This window comes from Vulpes vulpes, chromosome 1 (genome assembly GCF_048418805.1).
Source record: "Vulpes vulpes isolate BD-2025 chromosome 1, VulVul3, whole genome shotgun sequence".
NCBI classification, from domain to species: domain Eukaryota; kingdom Metazoa; phylum Chordata; class Mammalia; order Carnivora; family Canidae; genus Vulpes; species Vulpes vulpes.
Window position 1 is genome coordinate 194,592,229 of NC_132780.1, and position 17,408 is coordinate 194,609,636.

At 36.5% G+C, this 17,408-nt stretch overlaps 1 protein-coding gene across 3 annotated transcripts in view; it reads right to left on the reverse strand.

The window, feature by feature from the left end:
• Positions 1–4,894: 4,894 nt before the first annotated feature.
• The window catches only part of SESN1 (sestrin 1), a 99,765-nt gene continuing 87,251 nt past the window's right edge, over positions 4,895–17,408 (reverse strand). For all 3 annotated transcript variants that reach the window (XM_026005781.2, XM_026005782.2, XM_072738425.1), the window contains exons 5-10: positions 15,580–15,822; positions 11,551–11,698; positions 10,292–10,404; positions 8,004–8,194; positions 6,589–6,733; positions 4,895–6,033 (exon numbers count right to left, since the gene is read on the reverse strand). In XM_026005781.2, the coding sequence (XP_025861566.1) occupies positions 5,947–6,033; positions 6,589–6,733; positions 8,004–8,194; positions 10,292–10,404; positions 11,551–11,698; positions 15,580–15,822 (927 nt within the window). In that variant the 3' untranslated portion in view covers positions 4,895–5,946. The remainder of the gene's footprint in view (positions 6,034–6,588; positions 6,734–8,003; positions 8,195–10,291; positions 10,405–11,550; positions 11,699–15,579; positions 15,823–17,408) is intronic.

Genomic DNA, 17,408 nt, shown 5'->3' on the forward strand with positions numbered 1-17,408 from the left:
TTGTTGTTGTTGTTGTTTTTAATGACCACTTTATTGAGATATAATTCACATACTATAAAATTTGCCCTTAAAAAATTTTTTTTTTAAGATTTTATTATTTATTCATGAGAGACACAGAGAGGCAGAGACACAGGCAGAGGCAGAAACAGGCTGCATCCAGGGAGCTGGATGTGGGACTTGATCCTGGGACTCCAGGATCATGCCCTGGGGCAAAGGCAGGTGCTAAACTGCTGAGCCACCCAGGGATCCCCAAGATTCACCCTTTTGAAGTGTACAATTCAGCAATGTTTTTTTTAAATTTAAATTCTTTATTTAAATTCAGTGTAGCTAACATATACTATATTATTAGTTTCAGGGGTAGAATTTAGTTTCATCAGTTGCATGTAACACCCAGTGCTCATTCTGTCAAGTGTCCTCCTTCATGCCTGTCACCCAATGATCCCTTCCCCTTCCCCTCTCCCCTCCAGCAGCCTTCAGTTTGTTTCTTAGAGTTCAGTATCTCTCTTATGATTTGCCTCCCTCTCTCATCTTACTTTATTTTTCCTTCCCTACCCCTATGTTCATCAGTTTTGTTTCTTAAATTCCACATGTGAGTAAAATCATATGGTATTTATCTCTCTCATTTGTTTTGCTTAGTTTAATATCCTCTCTAGTTCCATTCACACTGTTGCAAATGGAAGCTTTCATTCTTTCTGATGGCTGAGTAATATTCCAACACACACACACACACCCCACATCTTCTTTATCCATTCATCTGTCAATGGACATCTGGGCTCTTTCCACAGTTTGGCTATTGTGGACATCACTGCTATAAACATTGGGGTGCAAGTGCCCCTTCATTTGCATCTTTGGGATACATACCTAGAGGTGCAATTGCTGGGTCATAGAGTAGCTCTATTTTCAACTATTTGAGGAACCTCCATACTGTCTCCCAGAGTGGCTGCACCAGCTTGCATTCCCACCCCCAGGGTATGAGGGTTCCCCTTTCTCTGCATCCTCACCAACATCTGTTGTCTCTTGACTTGTTAATTTTACCCACCCTGACTGGTGTGAAGTGATATCTCATTGTGGTTTGATTTGTGTTTCCCTGATGCCCAGTGATGTGGAGCATTTTTCACATGTCTGTTGGCCATCTGTATGTCTTCTTTGGAGAAATGTCTGTTCATGTCCTCTGCCCATTTCTTGACTGGATTTTTTGTTTTTTGGGTGTTGTTTGGTATGTTCCTTACAGATTTTGGATACTAGCCCTTTATCTGGTGAGACACTTGCAAGTCCCACTGGTTTTACAAACTCACAGAATTCAGCCTGTTTGGGCTTTATTTCTTAAGTAGGCACGATGCCCAACATGGGGCTCAAACTCACAACCCCAAGATCAGGAGTCTCCTGTTCCACTGACTGAGCCAGCCAGGTGGCTCAGTCCCTCTGGTTTTTAAAGCCAGTGTCATGGGGATTAGTCTTCCCTGTGCGAGCTCTCGTGTGAGGGCCTGTTTGTTTCTCTGTCCTCTCTGCACACACAGCCTCCTCCCTCTTGTGGGCAGCTTCCGTCCGCCTTTCTGACCTTCCTAACCTTTCGGATGCAACTTCATCTTTATGATTAGTTGTGGAATTTGTTCTTGCCAGTCTTCAAATCACTCTCTGGTGTATTGACGTGGATGCGGATGATATCTATTTGAAAATGTGGGGAAGAATGAGCTCAGGGTCCTCCTACTCTGTCATCTTCCCAAGCTCCTCTCTTGGAGTGTCTTTGTCTGGCTCTGGTACCAGGATAATGCCGGCCCCCAAATGGTCCTAACTTGGTAATATCAAATAACTTGTCTCCAGGATCACTGGTTCTTTGTTCCATCTGCTCAAATCCGATGAGCTCTGCTAGTGAATTTTTCAATTGTTTTCTTCAGCTCAGAATTTTTTAAAAAATAGTTTGTCTCTTTGACAACAATCTCATCTTGTGTGCTTTCCTTCTTTTTGTTAATCTTGTTTTTAGTTCATCGAGTATCTCTTAATGCAATTGTTTTAAATTCCCATCACTTATTTCAGAGATCTGCATTTCTTTAGGGTCAGTTTCTGGAGATTTTTGTGTTGTAGATTAGCCATGTTCCCTTGTTTCTTTATGTTTTGTGAATTTTGTTGGGATTGGGGCATTTGAAAAAGTAACTTATTCCAGCTTTTACAGACTGGGTTTTGTCATCAGCCTAGCCAGAAGTTCTGGAACCTCTCAAACCTTTTTTGGGGATGTATCCTTTTTTTGTGTGTATACTTTCATTCCATTCTTCCACCCTAGTCGGTCCTTCAATCTGAAGACCACTAACCCATTCCCCTCACCTGCTATACCTCCTCCTTCTCCATGTCACCATCTTTTAAATTGTCAAATTTATCAGTTGATGATTTGACAATTTCTGCTTTTAATGGTCTGAATTTTTCTAAGAGGCTTGCCTGTTTCTTCTCAGGACTTTTTTATTGTATCTGTACTCTCTTGCAACCTCTGCAGTGCCTGCAAAGCTGTAAGCTCCCCAGTGTTCTAATGTATCTGTGTGCTCACTTTTGTTTTTAGTGGCTTTCAACCAACATCCAAACCATGCCACCACTCCCACTAGTGCTCCAAGTAGGAGAGAGAGACTCTGGTGTGTCAAGGCAGGCCCAAGTCAAGCTAGAATGTTGGACACAAGTTCTCCTTTTTTCTTTCTGCCCTGAGGGAGGAGCCAGGAATTAGGACTTCTCATTTGTGCCATGCTGTGCCTGTAGTAGGGAGAAGGCCAGGATGAGCATGTTTCCATTAACTTTCCTGAACTTTTTGGTACAGCTTCCTCCTGGTTTTGTGTTTGCCTGGGTGCTGTAGCTCCCCAAATGGGCTCTAGGGTCTTCACAATGGTTATTTTGGTCCTGAGTGTTAACTCGGTGTCTCCACAGGAAATGAGGACCTGGAACTTCATTGGTGGTGTCCCTTCCTATTCACCTGGCTTTTGCTATCCCTTGATATTCACTAGTCACAAATATGCCAATAAACTTTCACGGTATCTTGATGGAAGGCATGCTTATCCAACAAATTTTATTTAAAACTAAAATACCTAAACCATTAGAAAAATAACCTCTAAGCTTTTAAATGAATTTGAAATCAGCACCATTTGTATAAACTTAAAAATTGTAAATACAGATGTGTTTGGAATTTCTTAGATACTGAATTAAATTTGGCCTAATAAAAAATTTCCCCAATTTTTACAAAAAAACTTTTAGATTAAAAAAAAAATGAATCCTGTGAACCTCAACCAGAAATCTTCATGATTTAATTTTCCTCTTACAGGGGAGGGTTTTGGTATCCCATAGGTATTCTATTTTACCTTCCTCAATTATTTTGTCATCTTAGTTTAAAAGATTATAGTAACATTACAAATCCTGTGTGTTTAGTTTTGAGAAAACATTCAGAGTAACAGGAAACACCTGTTCAATGAACAGTGTTGAAACATAAACTGTGTATCACAGGCCTGTCTTTGTTACTTTAGGTAGAAGCATACTTGTTGGTTTTCACTTCAACTTGTGATTTCTAAGTGATTCTATAAGCTTCAGTGGACTAAGATATAAGATAATACATTCAGTTGATCTTTTTTTGTGATCATCCTATTAGTTGATTAGAACCTCTATTAGAAATTTTGTATTAAGAGGAAGTGTAAGGAACCAAGAGCTGAATGAGCAAAATTTTAACCATATCCAGTGTCACCTTACTTGTTGGGTTCACCTGTACTGCTAGAACTCAGCAGAAGGCAGAAAAGGGCAAAGGCATGATGCAAATTCAAGAGGAAGGTACATGTATACATTACTAGAAGCTAATTAGAAATGGACGTATGTTTTTTTAAATATAAAATATATTGATAATAATAGCCTTGTCTTCTCATCAGGGTAACTTTGAAGGCGGGAACCACTTCTATTTAAAATTGTGCCTCCCTCCTCTCACCCACACATCATAAATTTGTAGGTTACTAGATTGAGCTCAAATGTTTTGATGAGTAACAGTTATTACAATAGCTTTGATTAAATTTAGAGCTTGATGATATAATTGATGTAAATTTGACAGTCTCATTTTTGTTGTTACTCTAATTAGCTTGTTTCTAATTTTTTTTTAAAAGTAATCGCTACACCCAATGTGGGGCTCAACCTTATAACCCCAAGATCAAGAATTATAGACTCAAACAACTTTTTTTTTCTTTTAAGGGGGTAGGAGAGAGGTTTAATATATTCACCAAATTAAAGGACAACATACTATAGACGCAAGACAATTTAGAAATCTAAACAAAATGGAAGGTAGACTAGTGAAATTTACCAAATTTTGGTTAAGAAAACTATACAGTAATAGAATAACACTGGTGCCTCCTTTTCGAAAAATTACAGCCTAAATAATTTAAAGAAATGAGAATTGTATTTAAAATTTTATTTATTAAAATAAATAAAGCAGGAAAAGGGCAGAGGGAGAAGCAGAAGCAGATTCCCTGCCAAGACCCCAAGGAGGGGCTTGATCCCAGGACCCTGAGATCATGACCTGAGCTGAAGTCAGAGGTTTAATCAACTGAGCCACCCAAGCACCCCAACAATTCGAATTTTAGTTTACATTCGGTATTAACCTGTATGAACTATCCTACTTGGCAAGATTCAACAGGTTTATAGACCAATTATTTGCAGGCCTTAGCCTGCCAGGTGTCCCTCGTTTCTAATAATTATTTGAACTCTAAAACCTCTCAGTTCAAAAGGAACATGGCATGAGGTCATAAAATGGTCTTAGATAAGATCAAGAAGGTCCACTCTTCTTTGTAACCTTTAAAAGGGTGTTGAGTGTGAATCTACTGGGCTAATAAAAGTAATGGTACTTCTGAAGTCATGACTTTTTAAGAGATTGAGACAGCAAATAAAATTGGAGAAAAAAATGATTCTTTATTGAAAAATACCAATAATACTGACAGACTTCAAAAGCAATTCACGCTTCCAGAATACAAAGTATACTTAATATATTTTTTTTCAAATCTTTTCGCATTTCAAAGTTATTAGCATTTTTGTAAATCAAATTTGATAACCTGACTAAAAATATTTTCCAGCTTTATTAAAGTGGGGGCCATGAGGTGGGCAGGGACAGAACGCACCTGGGACTGCGCAGCAGTCTACAGCAACATTTCCCACAGTGTCAGTGCTGGAAACAAAATACTGCACAAGACAGCTGCCCTCCAGTGTCAGAGATCTTGGGAAACAGCACATCAAAAGATAGCTAGCTTTTCTTATAATTCATACACTTTCATTTAAGATTGCTTTTTGAGGAAAATCTTTAAGAATGCCACTGTAATTTAATTCATCCAATGAAAGAAATGAACTGTTACCATCGACATGGTCTTTGCCGAGCTGTAGTAATTCTATGCTTTTTTTAGATGCAAAAAAATTAACACATATGCAAGTTTAATTCGAAACCACACGAATTATGTATGTAGGCTCAGATAGTAGCAGTGTTCACTTTTATTACTAATAGCTTAACTGGAACAGCCACTCTATTCATTCCACCAGCAGAAATAGCAGCACCAAGATCTAAAATTCTTTATGTATAAAAAGCTTATATCATTATCCAAGTCCCATTCTTTGCATGCTCCAATTCTTGTTATCTTATTTAACATAAAAGCAACAGGATTTGGAGAGTTACTATTTGCTGTATTAAAACAGTTGTACAGCATCTTGTACTGTCAAAAAGCAAAATACTGTGAACGGCAGCCCTTCTTCACAGCTCTACACTTGAAGCTGCCAATAAGCGTTCACTGCTCGTGCCAGCAGTGGTATTTCCACAGTAACATAGCAAAAACTAAAGAAATCATGGCACAATGGATTTCTGAATTCTTTTATCTACCATTGGTCCTGGGGCTTAGTACCATCCCCTTGTAGACTATATCTGCTGATCATTCCATCATCTCTAATGGAGGAAAGGCATCAGGTCATATAGCGGGTAATGGCTCTCAGAGCGTAGAGGAGTTCTGCTTGCATTCTAGCTTCTATAAGAAGCAGATTAACATGAACCTAAATATAAAACACAACATTATTTAAGCATTCTCAGTTTTTCAATGCATCTAATAAACCCCCAAACTAAGTATATTTTCTGTGTGCCACTGAGTAACTTAGAAATCTTGACTTAGTCTCAAAATGAAAGTCATCCTAGATTCTTTTTGGATAGATGTTGGGCTTATATTTGTTATATTTCAGAAAACCTAGACCTTGCTTTAAGTAGAATACCAACTTCCCCTGTGAAATCCTCATTTAATAATTTAAACAATTTTAAAACGATAGCTCAAAGACCAGACATTTCTATCTATAAACAATGAAAAATGAAGGAAGAGCTCTTGCAAAATGGTTTTCTTTCTCCCAAGCGGTGACAGCCATGCCAGCACTTCTGAACTGGGGCCAGCCACCTGTCTTTATTCTTTTACTCTAGCATTATAATGAGGTTCCTTCCAGGGGATACCAGACAGATGTGCAGGTATGTTCTTCTCTGGGTTGGAAAAGGATTTGAGGGCCACAGATCAGGAGGAGAATGAGAATCACTAAGTTAAAGAGCAAACCACAATAGGTACATACCTTCTCAGAGTGCTTAAACTGCCTCCAGAAGCTATCATACATTCTTTTGGTAACTTTTTCGGGAGTGCAAACAACAGTTTTGATATAAACTTTAAAGCTACGATCCAATAGCTGGTTAATTTCACCATAGTCATAGTCGTCATATCTGTTAAGAGAAAATGAGAATTACTATATTTTCAACATATGGTCTGTTTTATTATGAAAGCATGGACGTTAATGATAAATGCTGTATTCTTCTTCCCTGTGTAGGCACCTGTCCCCCACAATAACTGCTTTACAATGTTTAATTGGGGATGGATGAGTGAATATAAAGGGATAAGAAACAGAGAAGTTAGGGAAATGAAGAGAAAATTTGTTAGTGCCCAAGCAACAGTATATATTTATAATCATAAAGATAAAGAAGTAAACACACTAAGGAAATTGTGGAAACAGTTTGAGTATTGCTGAAATTAAGAATTTGACAAACTATTTACTATTGCATGATACATATATATCGATCATAATCCACTTGTGTAAATGAAAATGACTACAATTAACCCTTTTCCCTTTTTTCCCCCCTCAGGTTTCCTGGAGTTTCTGGAATCAGATGGGGAAAAAAATAGTGGGGGAATGGGAGACGATTATTCCATAGGGAAGAATGATCTATAGATGGCCTCACAGCGTCTACTCAGGATAGGCTATTCTGCTTTAAGCTGAGATGGTTGATGGTTTTTAGGATTGCCAGACACTGAAGTCTCTTATTTGGTTTTCAGTGGAAAAGGAAAAAAGCTCTTGCTTGCAAAGCTGGCTCTACTACTATTCTGGAGGCCGAGTCAGTAGTCTGATCACTGATAAAACGAATAGCAAGAGAAACCCTGATTTTACAGCTAAAATAATCAGAAGGTCCTATAGGGTGGAGTTCGTGTGTATGTTAGAAGGTGCTGTGTATGTGTATATATAATGGTTGCATTGCCTATTTAACATAATGTGGCTCAATACCTAACAGGACATGAAAGTTTTACGTTTTGATGAAGTATCACGGGAGCAGGTACTCTTCAGAAGTAGCATGAGAACAGCTAGGAGGGCGCTAGTGGGGTACTTAAGGGTACTAAGTTCCAAGAAGATAGGAGATGATGCCAAAGATGTTTGGTGGTGAAGTTTTCATCTATGCTCTAGGACAGCTTGCTTGCCCACCCCTTCCCTGGAGGCATCTGTCATTTAACTCCTGCCAATGTCCCTAACTCTCCCTCCCGCCTAGCTAGGAGAGAGGAAATAAACCAAGCTGCAATAAATTGATTCATAAGCAGCATAAAAATAAAACCATCCCTTCCCCCAATAGCTTGAGTATTTGTATATGTCTGTCTGTGTGCGTGTTTCAAGCACCTGAATAATTTAGCCCAAAGGAAAATATTTCTTTATAAACAGAAGAGACTAACCTTATTCCAAACATGCAGTGAATATAGTTCCAAATAGCCCGTCTAAGCATTGAGGTATCGACATCTTTGTGCATTGCCATTGTGTTATAAGTAAGATTGTAAGCAATGTGAAATTTTTCATCAATCAACTGTCCCACATCTGGATAAAGGCGATTTACCAAAGAATAACCATGGTCTTCCCAGCAATAGTCCTAAATACAGAGAATAGAACAAATGCGAATAATTAAAATGTAGCCAAGTACAGTTCTATGTCTACTGCTCTGTTGTATGGGGAGATTACTGGTCGCTGAAGTCTACTGCCTCTCTAGTGCATCCTAGCTCCCAGCTTCACTTGCATTGCAATCTGATGTTTTCAGTTTCTATACTGCAGCATGCAAAGCTTTAGTAACTCAGTGAGTTTAAAAACCAATGGGATCGTTCTTACACAGAGGCCACCCATTTTCAGCTTTCACTCTCTCCTCATTCCACATCCAGAGGCAACCTATCTTGGGAGTCCTCTCTCGTTTTCCATTGCTGCAGCTATTCCGATGGTCCTCAAATTTTGTAAATTTTTAATTCAACACAACCACCACTCATTCCTTTCCCTTCTACCTACCTCCTTTCTCTTAGGACTATTAATTGAGTTTCCTAATTAGTTTTCCTACATTAAATCTTCCTGCTTCCTTTCTATCTCAAGCAAAATAAGCCCCTACACTACTATGTCGCTCTCATAATATTTTTCCTGAAACACCTCTTTGATATGTTATCACTCTGGTCCCCAAAATCTACAAACCTGACCGATTTTCAACTAGCTTCCCCCTAATCAGAAGCAGGAATTCTGTGCTTGAAGGACTCAGCAGCCCAGCCAACTTCTTTATGATCCCTTCCTTCACTCTCTCAACATAAGCTCAATTATTGCCTACAGTCTCCTCTGCTTTACACAATGCCCATGCTTTTGGACCATTAAAATTCGTCAAATCCTAACTTCCTCCATAAAATTTCCAGCCCACATGATCTCTTCAATTCTACTTCATGACACACTTACACTATCAAGCAGAAGTAATCTATAAAACCGTTAGTTATGCCTAATTTTTGTCCCTTTATGTTTTTTAAAAAATTTTTGTCCGTTTAAACATCTTTATCACTTGAGCAAGAATAAAATCTTACAGTTCTCAAATTTTCATATTTCTGGGAAGTTATTTAACATTGGCCCCTCACAATAATTGAAGGAGTTGGAATATCAACTCATGTGAATTAAATATTTACCTATCTAAATTAAATATTTATAGAACAGACTATTTAAAAAAATACACTTAGGCTGCAGTATGTTTCTACTAATGGATTGGACTGGAAGCAGTCTTACAAAGCTTAGAGCATAAATATTTGCTAATTAATTGATGATTCTCAACTTTTAATGTGGAACCAGAGAAGATAGCATAACTACCGTTGCTCCAGAGGTGTTTGCAAAGAACTTCTAGCATAGTGCCTTCTACCAAGCAAAAAAAGAAGGAGCCTGGTATCCTACAGCCATAACTGGTATCCTAGAGGACCACTGGGTCCCTAAGTTTCCATGGACTCAATATATACATAATTGTACTGAGGAAGTTTTACTGTGTATTTCAGTTAATGATTTGGAAGCTAAAGAAACTGGGTCTACCAACAATAATTCTACTCCCTACTTCACTAATTTTATTTACTCTAAGAAGTGCTAGTAATTTTGGAATAACATCTATATGAAGCCTCTCAAGCTTTCAATTTAAAATCCTCAAAAAATTCTCTTTGCCTCAATTAACATTCAGTACATATTTTAAAGGAAATTAGGATACTGTAATTGTCATTATTTATTTCCTATGCTATCTGTAAGAACTCACTCTCCCTAAAAAGAATAAAGTACATCTTTTGATTTTTTTCATCATCTTTCTCTCCACTCACATACATATAATGCTTGAGATGCTGGAGACATTTCTCTTGTCACTCAAGGCCTGGTGTGTATCAGGGCCTCACTTTAACAGTGGGGCTCAAGAGGAAAGGGGGAGAAAAACCCATGCTACTATTATTCATTGTTTAGATATATTAGGAACTTGAGTTTTAGCACACTATCTGGGAACCTAACCCACCATTATGATTTAGTTATACAGATGAATGTGTTTTGATTTCTGATCAACTGGTTTCTGAACTTTAACAATAAATATACTTAAAGGAATTGCCTGACATAGAGAAGTTATTTCTTTCTGCAACATTTTGGAATTCTCATATCCAGGGGACTTTTCCTAACCAGTCACGTGCACAACAGTAAATTGCAATTTTACCTGAACTCGAAATGTTGGAACATGCATCCCATGTCTAGAGAAATCCTTATAGCCATAACTAGTATCCTCAAAGTGACGAGATACATCTCTTGCTGGTGTGACTTCTTCATCATCTGAAATAATTAAAAAAGCCACTGAAAGCTTTTCAAAAAACAGGATACTAGTTAAAATTCATTTTACCTATAACAAGTAAAAATAGGATAACCCTTTCTCTGATACCAACTAATCAACTGAAAGTCTTAAACCACAGAGAAATAGCTTATCAGTAAATGGAATGTAGTAAGATTCTGTTATAAAAAGTATTAATGGTTGAATTTTCTATGCTTTGCATTCCTTTCTTTCATATGTCCTCTACATCCCCACTCCAATTTTGGATATTAAGTTTTATCTTAAAAGTACGCAAAGTTGAACACTCTTTTGGAAAATTTTTATGGTGATTAAATAATCTATATACTTTAGCACCTGGATTATTTCTGGTTGAATATTAATGTCCTACAATATATAGTGTGATCTCTCTAACACCTCAAAGGTCCTAGAAACAATTCTGGAATAGTGAATCAATTTTAATAATGTTTCCTGAACTGCTCTAAGCCTTTCTGGATTATTTTCATGTTTGTTTGAGGAAAATAGAAACAAAAACTTTTCATCAAGGAGAAACAAGAGAACATCCAACCTTCATTTATACGAATTTGATTTTTTCTTTGCTATTAGGAAATTTAGTGCTTTTAACACATATATTCTTTATCCCCACTCTGTTATCAAAATACATTTTGAGACACTTTAACTTTTTTTTCCTTTAAATTACCTGGTTTATGTATTAAATTCTATAGCCTGTATATAAAGGCCAAACATAAAGGATTCAAGTTTGTTGTTAGTTGTCTAATAAATAGCTCCTTTGCACAAATCATTGAATTTTAAAGCTGAAAAGCAATTTTAGGGCTTTATGAACTCGATTTCCTAATTTTAAAGAGAAAAAAGAGCATTCATATGTTAAGTGACTTACATTCACAAGGTTTATTGGCAGTGATTTTAGTACTAAAACTCAAATGTCCTCTTTTAGTCTAGTGCTATTTATATCCTCTTCTCGGTTTCCTGCTTTATTTATAAGTAGGAATACCTATGCAATAATAGCATCTCTAAAAGGAAAAATATATTTGCACTGACGTTTTAAAACTTATTTAAATTCTTTAAATAAAAAAGTGGGCTCTTTTTTGGTAAGTAATAGAAATTTTGTTGAGTACGTAAAGATTTTTTTTTACCTGAAGAGAAGACAAACATGCTCTCCCTTTTTTCTATTTCAAAACGTGAAGCCATCTCTTCCTGACTTGCCTCTTCTTCATCTCGACATTCCTGTAACTGCCTCATCTTTTCCATGAGGGCTTCGACCTCAAAGAAGGAATCACTTACCTAAAGAGAAAATACAATTAATGTTTCATATGTCAGAAAAAGGATGACATTTAAAATTTTTAAGATACAAATTCTTTTGAGACAGGCTTAACAATATGGGAAAAATAGATCTTATGATTTTAATGTACATGAATGAATAAAAAATAGAATTATTTTGGCCTATCACATACATTGATATGCAGATAATGAAATAAAAATGATCTTAGGAACACATTCTTCTTACTTTATAAAATTAGTAATATCGTTACTATTAATAAGTTTTAAGAATTAAAATTTAATACTAGTTGTCAATTTAAAACAGAACTGCTCAACTAAGTAAGATACAAAGTGGTTTTGCATCAGCTAGGCACGTTGGGCATACCGTTAACATGTGTCTATCTTCAAATTATAGTAATCATCTCTAGTTTACCAATTAAGAATGAAATGTGTCCTTACAGTGCTGGAATTCTCCACCTGACCTCTGCAAATGAAACTGGCAGCTGTCACTTGCTGGGATGACTACAGCAGTGACATCTGTAGTGACAGGTCTGACACAGGCATACCGGCCAAGTGGGCTTGCACTAGCCAAACGATATATACGTCTCTATACTGCTGCATCCTTACAATGAAAGTAGGATCAAAACTGTGGAATTTATCGTAAAAAATAGTAAATTATCTTCCCATTTCAAGTCTCAGTGTTCAAATACAAAACTAAAGTTTACCCCGTTATAAATATCTTTGGCTACGAATGCTCTTCCCCCTCCTCTTACACTCTACTTGGCTTACACCCTTGACATGCTTTTCCTGTTCTATCCTCCCATCCTAAACCTTGCCACCATGTTCTCACACAGCACTCTGCTCTTTGATTCAGAGCACCAAGTATAGTTTGTCTTGTTATTGCAGGACACTGGTTTAATGCGTGCCTCCCTCAGACCGACCCTTCATAAGGGCAGGGGACTATAGATATATTATTTAGGTATATTAATATACTAGTAAATTATTACTAGTATGTGGTCAGAACCTAGCATAGTACTTGGCACATAGTAGATATTTGCAAAATACTTGTTGCAGAAGCCTCGTCAAGATAATTCTATATTAAGAGACAAATAGTCTAGACTACTAGTGCTTTATATTTTCATACGATCTTAGCAGTTACACTAAAATACCCTCTAGTAAGCACTTTCTCTCACAACTTCGTGATGGAAAGTGCTTCTATGGTGTACTGAAGATTCTTCTGGTACATACATCTCCTTAATCACTCCTGAAACAGAGCTGGTAGCCAAATAAAAAAGGGCTGAAAAAGATTATGTTGCTTAAAAGAATGAACTAAGGTTAACAAAAAATAAATAATCAAGGTTTCTGTCAACTCACATTACCATTATATTGTTTATCTACTTCCTTCTAAAATAGCCCATATTTAAGTATTCTTAAGGAAAGATAATTCTTGATATATTTACACTGAAATAAGAGGAAAAGAAAACAAAGTATATTTCTTTTACTCTTTGAAAAAACTTTCAAAGCTGTTAGTGTTAAAAAAAAAAAAAGGTATTGGGGATCCCTGGGTGGCTCAGCGGTTTAGCGCCTGCCTTTGGCCCAGGGTGCGATCCTGGAGTCCCGGGATCGAGTCCCACGTCGGGCTCCTGGCATGGAGCCTGCTTCTCCCTCCTCCTGTGTCTCTGCCTCTCCCTCTCTATGTCTATCATAAGTAAATCTTAAAAAAAAAAAAAAAAAAGGTATTTAAAATTAAAATGTTAATACTGTCTGAGGAATTTTTTTTTTTTTTTTTACCATTTGTATCTGAAGAACTGAGTCAGATATCTAAAATGTACTTGAAGAATAAACTATCAGCTACTGACAAGTGTCATCAGTGTAGGGTGTAAACCTTTTTAAGAATAGCCAACTCAATACCTGAGAATGGGGATTTTACTAGAGAAATTTAAAATTTCTAATTTCTATTTTACTGTTATCTCATGTAACAGAGTGATACCTAGAAATAGTCAAGTGCTTTTTCTTTAGACTTTTTTTTTTAACCCTTTTCCCCAAAACTTTTATTAGGAGAAAACTAACAAAACATTTACAATGTTTACAGTCACAATTTATAGTGAATTGACACCCCAAAATATATTACAACTCAGTCTGACTTCTCATCATACTCAAAAACCTACTTCTAAGTAGTCCAGAGTATATACATACATGGTGCCAACTATATCTACATATAAACTAAAGCTACTGCTCATTCATCTATTGTCCAGGAAAGCACTCCTGCCTTTCTATACACACACACACACACACACACACACACACACACACACACACAAACACACAAAGGAGAAGTTTTGGAATTTCTATGATGAAACAAGGAATATATATATATATAAAGTGGTAAATATCTTTTCCTTTTGTGCAGTTGAACTCATCCCACATTCAAATTCTCTCAAGCACTAATAAAATACTTATTTGGTTGAAGAACATTTAGGGCAAGTTCTGGCCCTTCCAAAGGCACTGTGAGACTCCCTGACCTCACTATTTTCTTAAGCCTCGTACTAAATCAAAGGTGAGGAAGGACAACAATCCAATTCCAAGTATCCTAGCAACTGATATATATACCCTCCCTTAGACCATCTCATGACCCTGTTTTAATAAACAATCAGTGGCCACAGATGGGCCTATAACATTAATCCAGGTAGCTCAATAGAAGGTGAAATTGATGGTCTTGAACTCTGTCAGCACAGCAGTGATCAACTCTGGGAAAAGGATTTCCCTTCACATGCTAATCTCCTAATATTTAAATAGTACTTCTTATTTAGCACCTGATAAATGCCAGCTGTATTAGGCCTTACTTTAGAGACCTTTCATTTAAACCTCAAATAATCATGTGTTTGACCTTTATTTAGACATGAAAGAACAGAGGCTCAGGGAGTTTAGATAACTTGCCCACAGTCAAATATATATATATTAAAGGTAATTCAAACTTTAAATATGTTTCAAAGGAATAATATAACTGAGAAAATCTATGCTAAATATTCAGAAGACTGTGATGCTGTTTCTGTGATTTCTCTTTGGAAACATAAGTACACTATCGCTATAGCAAAAGAATACAAAGGGAATTTTGAATCATTGTATTTAGGAAATTAAAACCTGCTTATAGAAAGTTCAACCTGTTGTTTTTTTTTAAAATATTTTATTTATTTATTCATGAGAGAGACACGGAGAGGCAGAGACACAGGCAAAGGGAGAAGCAGGCTCCATGCAGGGAGCCCCATGTGAGACATGATCCCTGGACCCGGGCCGGGGTCACGCCCTGGGCTGAAGGCTGCGCTAAACCGCTGAGTCACCAGGGCTGCCCAAATTCAACCTGTTCTAATTTATTTTAAAGGAATTACAAAATTTTGAAAATAAAAAAGTCAGAGAAGGAATAGAAGTGAAAACATTTTAATAAATTTATATTCACTTTTAATGAATTTGTGCCGAGTTAAAGATGAAAGAATTTTAAAAGAAATTTCCAGGTAAGGGCTGATTTCTTTTATGCAAAAGAAAGGAAAAGAATGTGATCAGCATCAGGGAGTCTCGCCCACCAAGTTGCATGGTCTCAGCCTCCCCTAATCTCATTGCAGCACCCATTCAATACTAGCTGGCTCTGATGGGGCACATGCTGGTGACTCCAGATCCTAAGTGTAACCTCCTAGAGGGTCTTATAATTATATATAGCCCTTGGCACTAAACTAGTCCTAGGCATTTAGAGGCAGTGAATAAATACTTACTGAATGAACAGAGAAAGGGGCCTAATATCTCTATGGACTTAATAGGATGGGTTTTTCCAAGAAATCACACGAAAAAATAATAAAATGGCAATTACTGTGATTAGTCTTATGATGATCCTGTAACAGATAATACATACTTACCGAAACATTTCCTGCTGAGTTGACCTGCATTTCATCCATACTGTGATTGCCATTTGTAATGTCACAGATGCAGTAGTTACTAACCGAAGGAGGTCTGAACGTATGGCCACCATCACAATGAATTTCTGGACTGATTCCACAGCCAAATGTGAATGAAGCAAGAGAATGATAGTGTGTGAGGAGAACTACTGCATGTACCAGTTCTGCAAGGGACCAGCTGTGCTCTTCAGCTTTTAAAAGTCCCTTAAGAAAAAAAGAGAACATATTTATATATTGGGTTATGGTGCTGGTAAAAGCAAATAGTTCATCTTGGTATTTAATCTATTTAAAATAGTATTAGTCATTATATAAAACCTATGGTAAAATTATAATTTGAGACATGGAGAACCAGAATTTGCTAAAATCATTTTTTTATGAATTATGTATTTACAAATAGAGCTTAACATAACCTGATAATTAGATTTTCATTATTTTGATTTTCTGAAATCCTGATTTAAAAATGCAATAGAGCGCATTTTGCTTAAAGGCAGTTGCCATATTTCAGACGCTGCATTATGAATGCATTAATTGTTGTTAGTTCAAAGTCTCAATCCAAATGCATTTCAGGTGGAAGGTGCTGTATAAAATATGCTTGTGCTTTTCTCTATTATCAAGCTTTCTCAAATAATTTTAGACAGTAGTCTGAACAACTTTACTCTGAATATTCCTAAATCACCAAATTATATATATTTAAAAAATTATCCTCAAGGTAAAGTCTTAACAAATCTGTATTCCTTCTGCTTCACTACTTGTTTTATAATCTTATGTAATTTTGTATCACCACACAATATATACTACATTAATCCTATTCAAACATATCCTAACAAAGATACTTCAATTATGTAATAATATCTAAAATGTTCTATGAACTAGAAAGATAAACCCCAAAATATGTCGTATTTTTAAGAACTTCTACTGCATGGTAGATACTTTTAGAGAATGTCTCTACCTTTATTCTATTAATAAACAGAACCAGAAGGAAACAGTTTCAATGGGATTTTAAAAAGGTACACAAGATGCTACTTCACCCCTATCAGAATGGCTAAAATCCCAAACACTGATACATCAAATGCTGGTAAGGATGTGGAGAAATAGAAATGCTCATCCAATGCTGGTGGGAATGCAAACTGGTACAGCCACTTTGGAAGACTGTTTCACAGTTTCTTACAAAGCTAAACATAGGTTTACCATGCAATCCAACAATCACACTCCTAATTGTTTACTTGAGTTGAAAACTTGTGTCCACCAAAAACCTCCCAAACCTGCACGTGAATATTTATGGCAGCTTTATTCATAATTACTCAAAACTGTAAGTAACCAAGAGGGCTTTCAAACAAACTGTGGTACCTCCATACATTGTATTACTTAGTAATAAAGAAATGAACCATCAAACCTGGGAAATGCACAGAATTTTTTTTAATTTTATTTTTCTGCACAGAAGAATCTTAAATGCATACTGATAAGTAAAAGAAGCTCATCTGAAAGGGCTATACACTGTATGATTCCAACTATGTAACATTCTGGAAGAGGCAAAACTATAGACACTCAAAAGATGAGGGGGAAGGGGAGAGAGATGAATAGGAGGAGAAGGAGGATTCTTAGAGCAGTGAAACTATTCGATTCTTAGAGCAGTGAAACTATTCTGTATGATAGCGTAAAGGTGGACAGGTGACATGCATTTGTCAAAATCCATAGAACTATACAACACAAAGAGTGCACCCTAATGTAAACTACAAATTTTAGTTAATAGTAATATATCAATATGGATTCTTTAATTACAGCAAATGTAC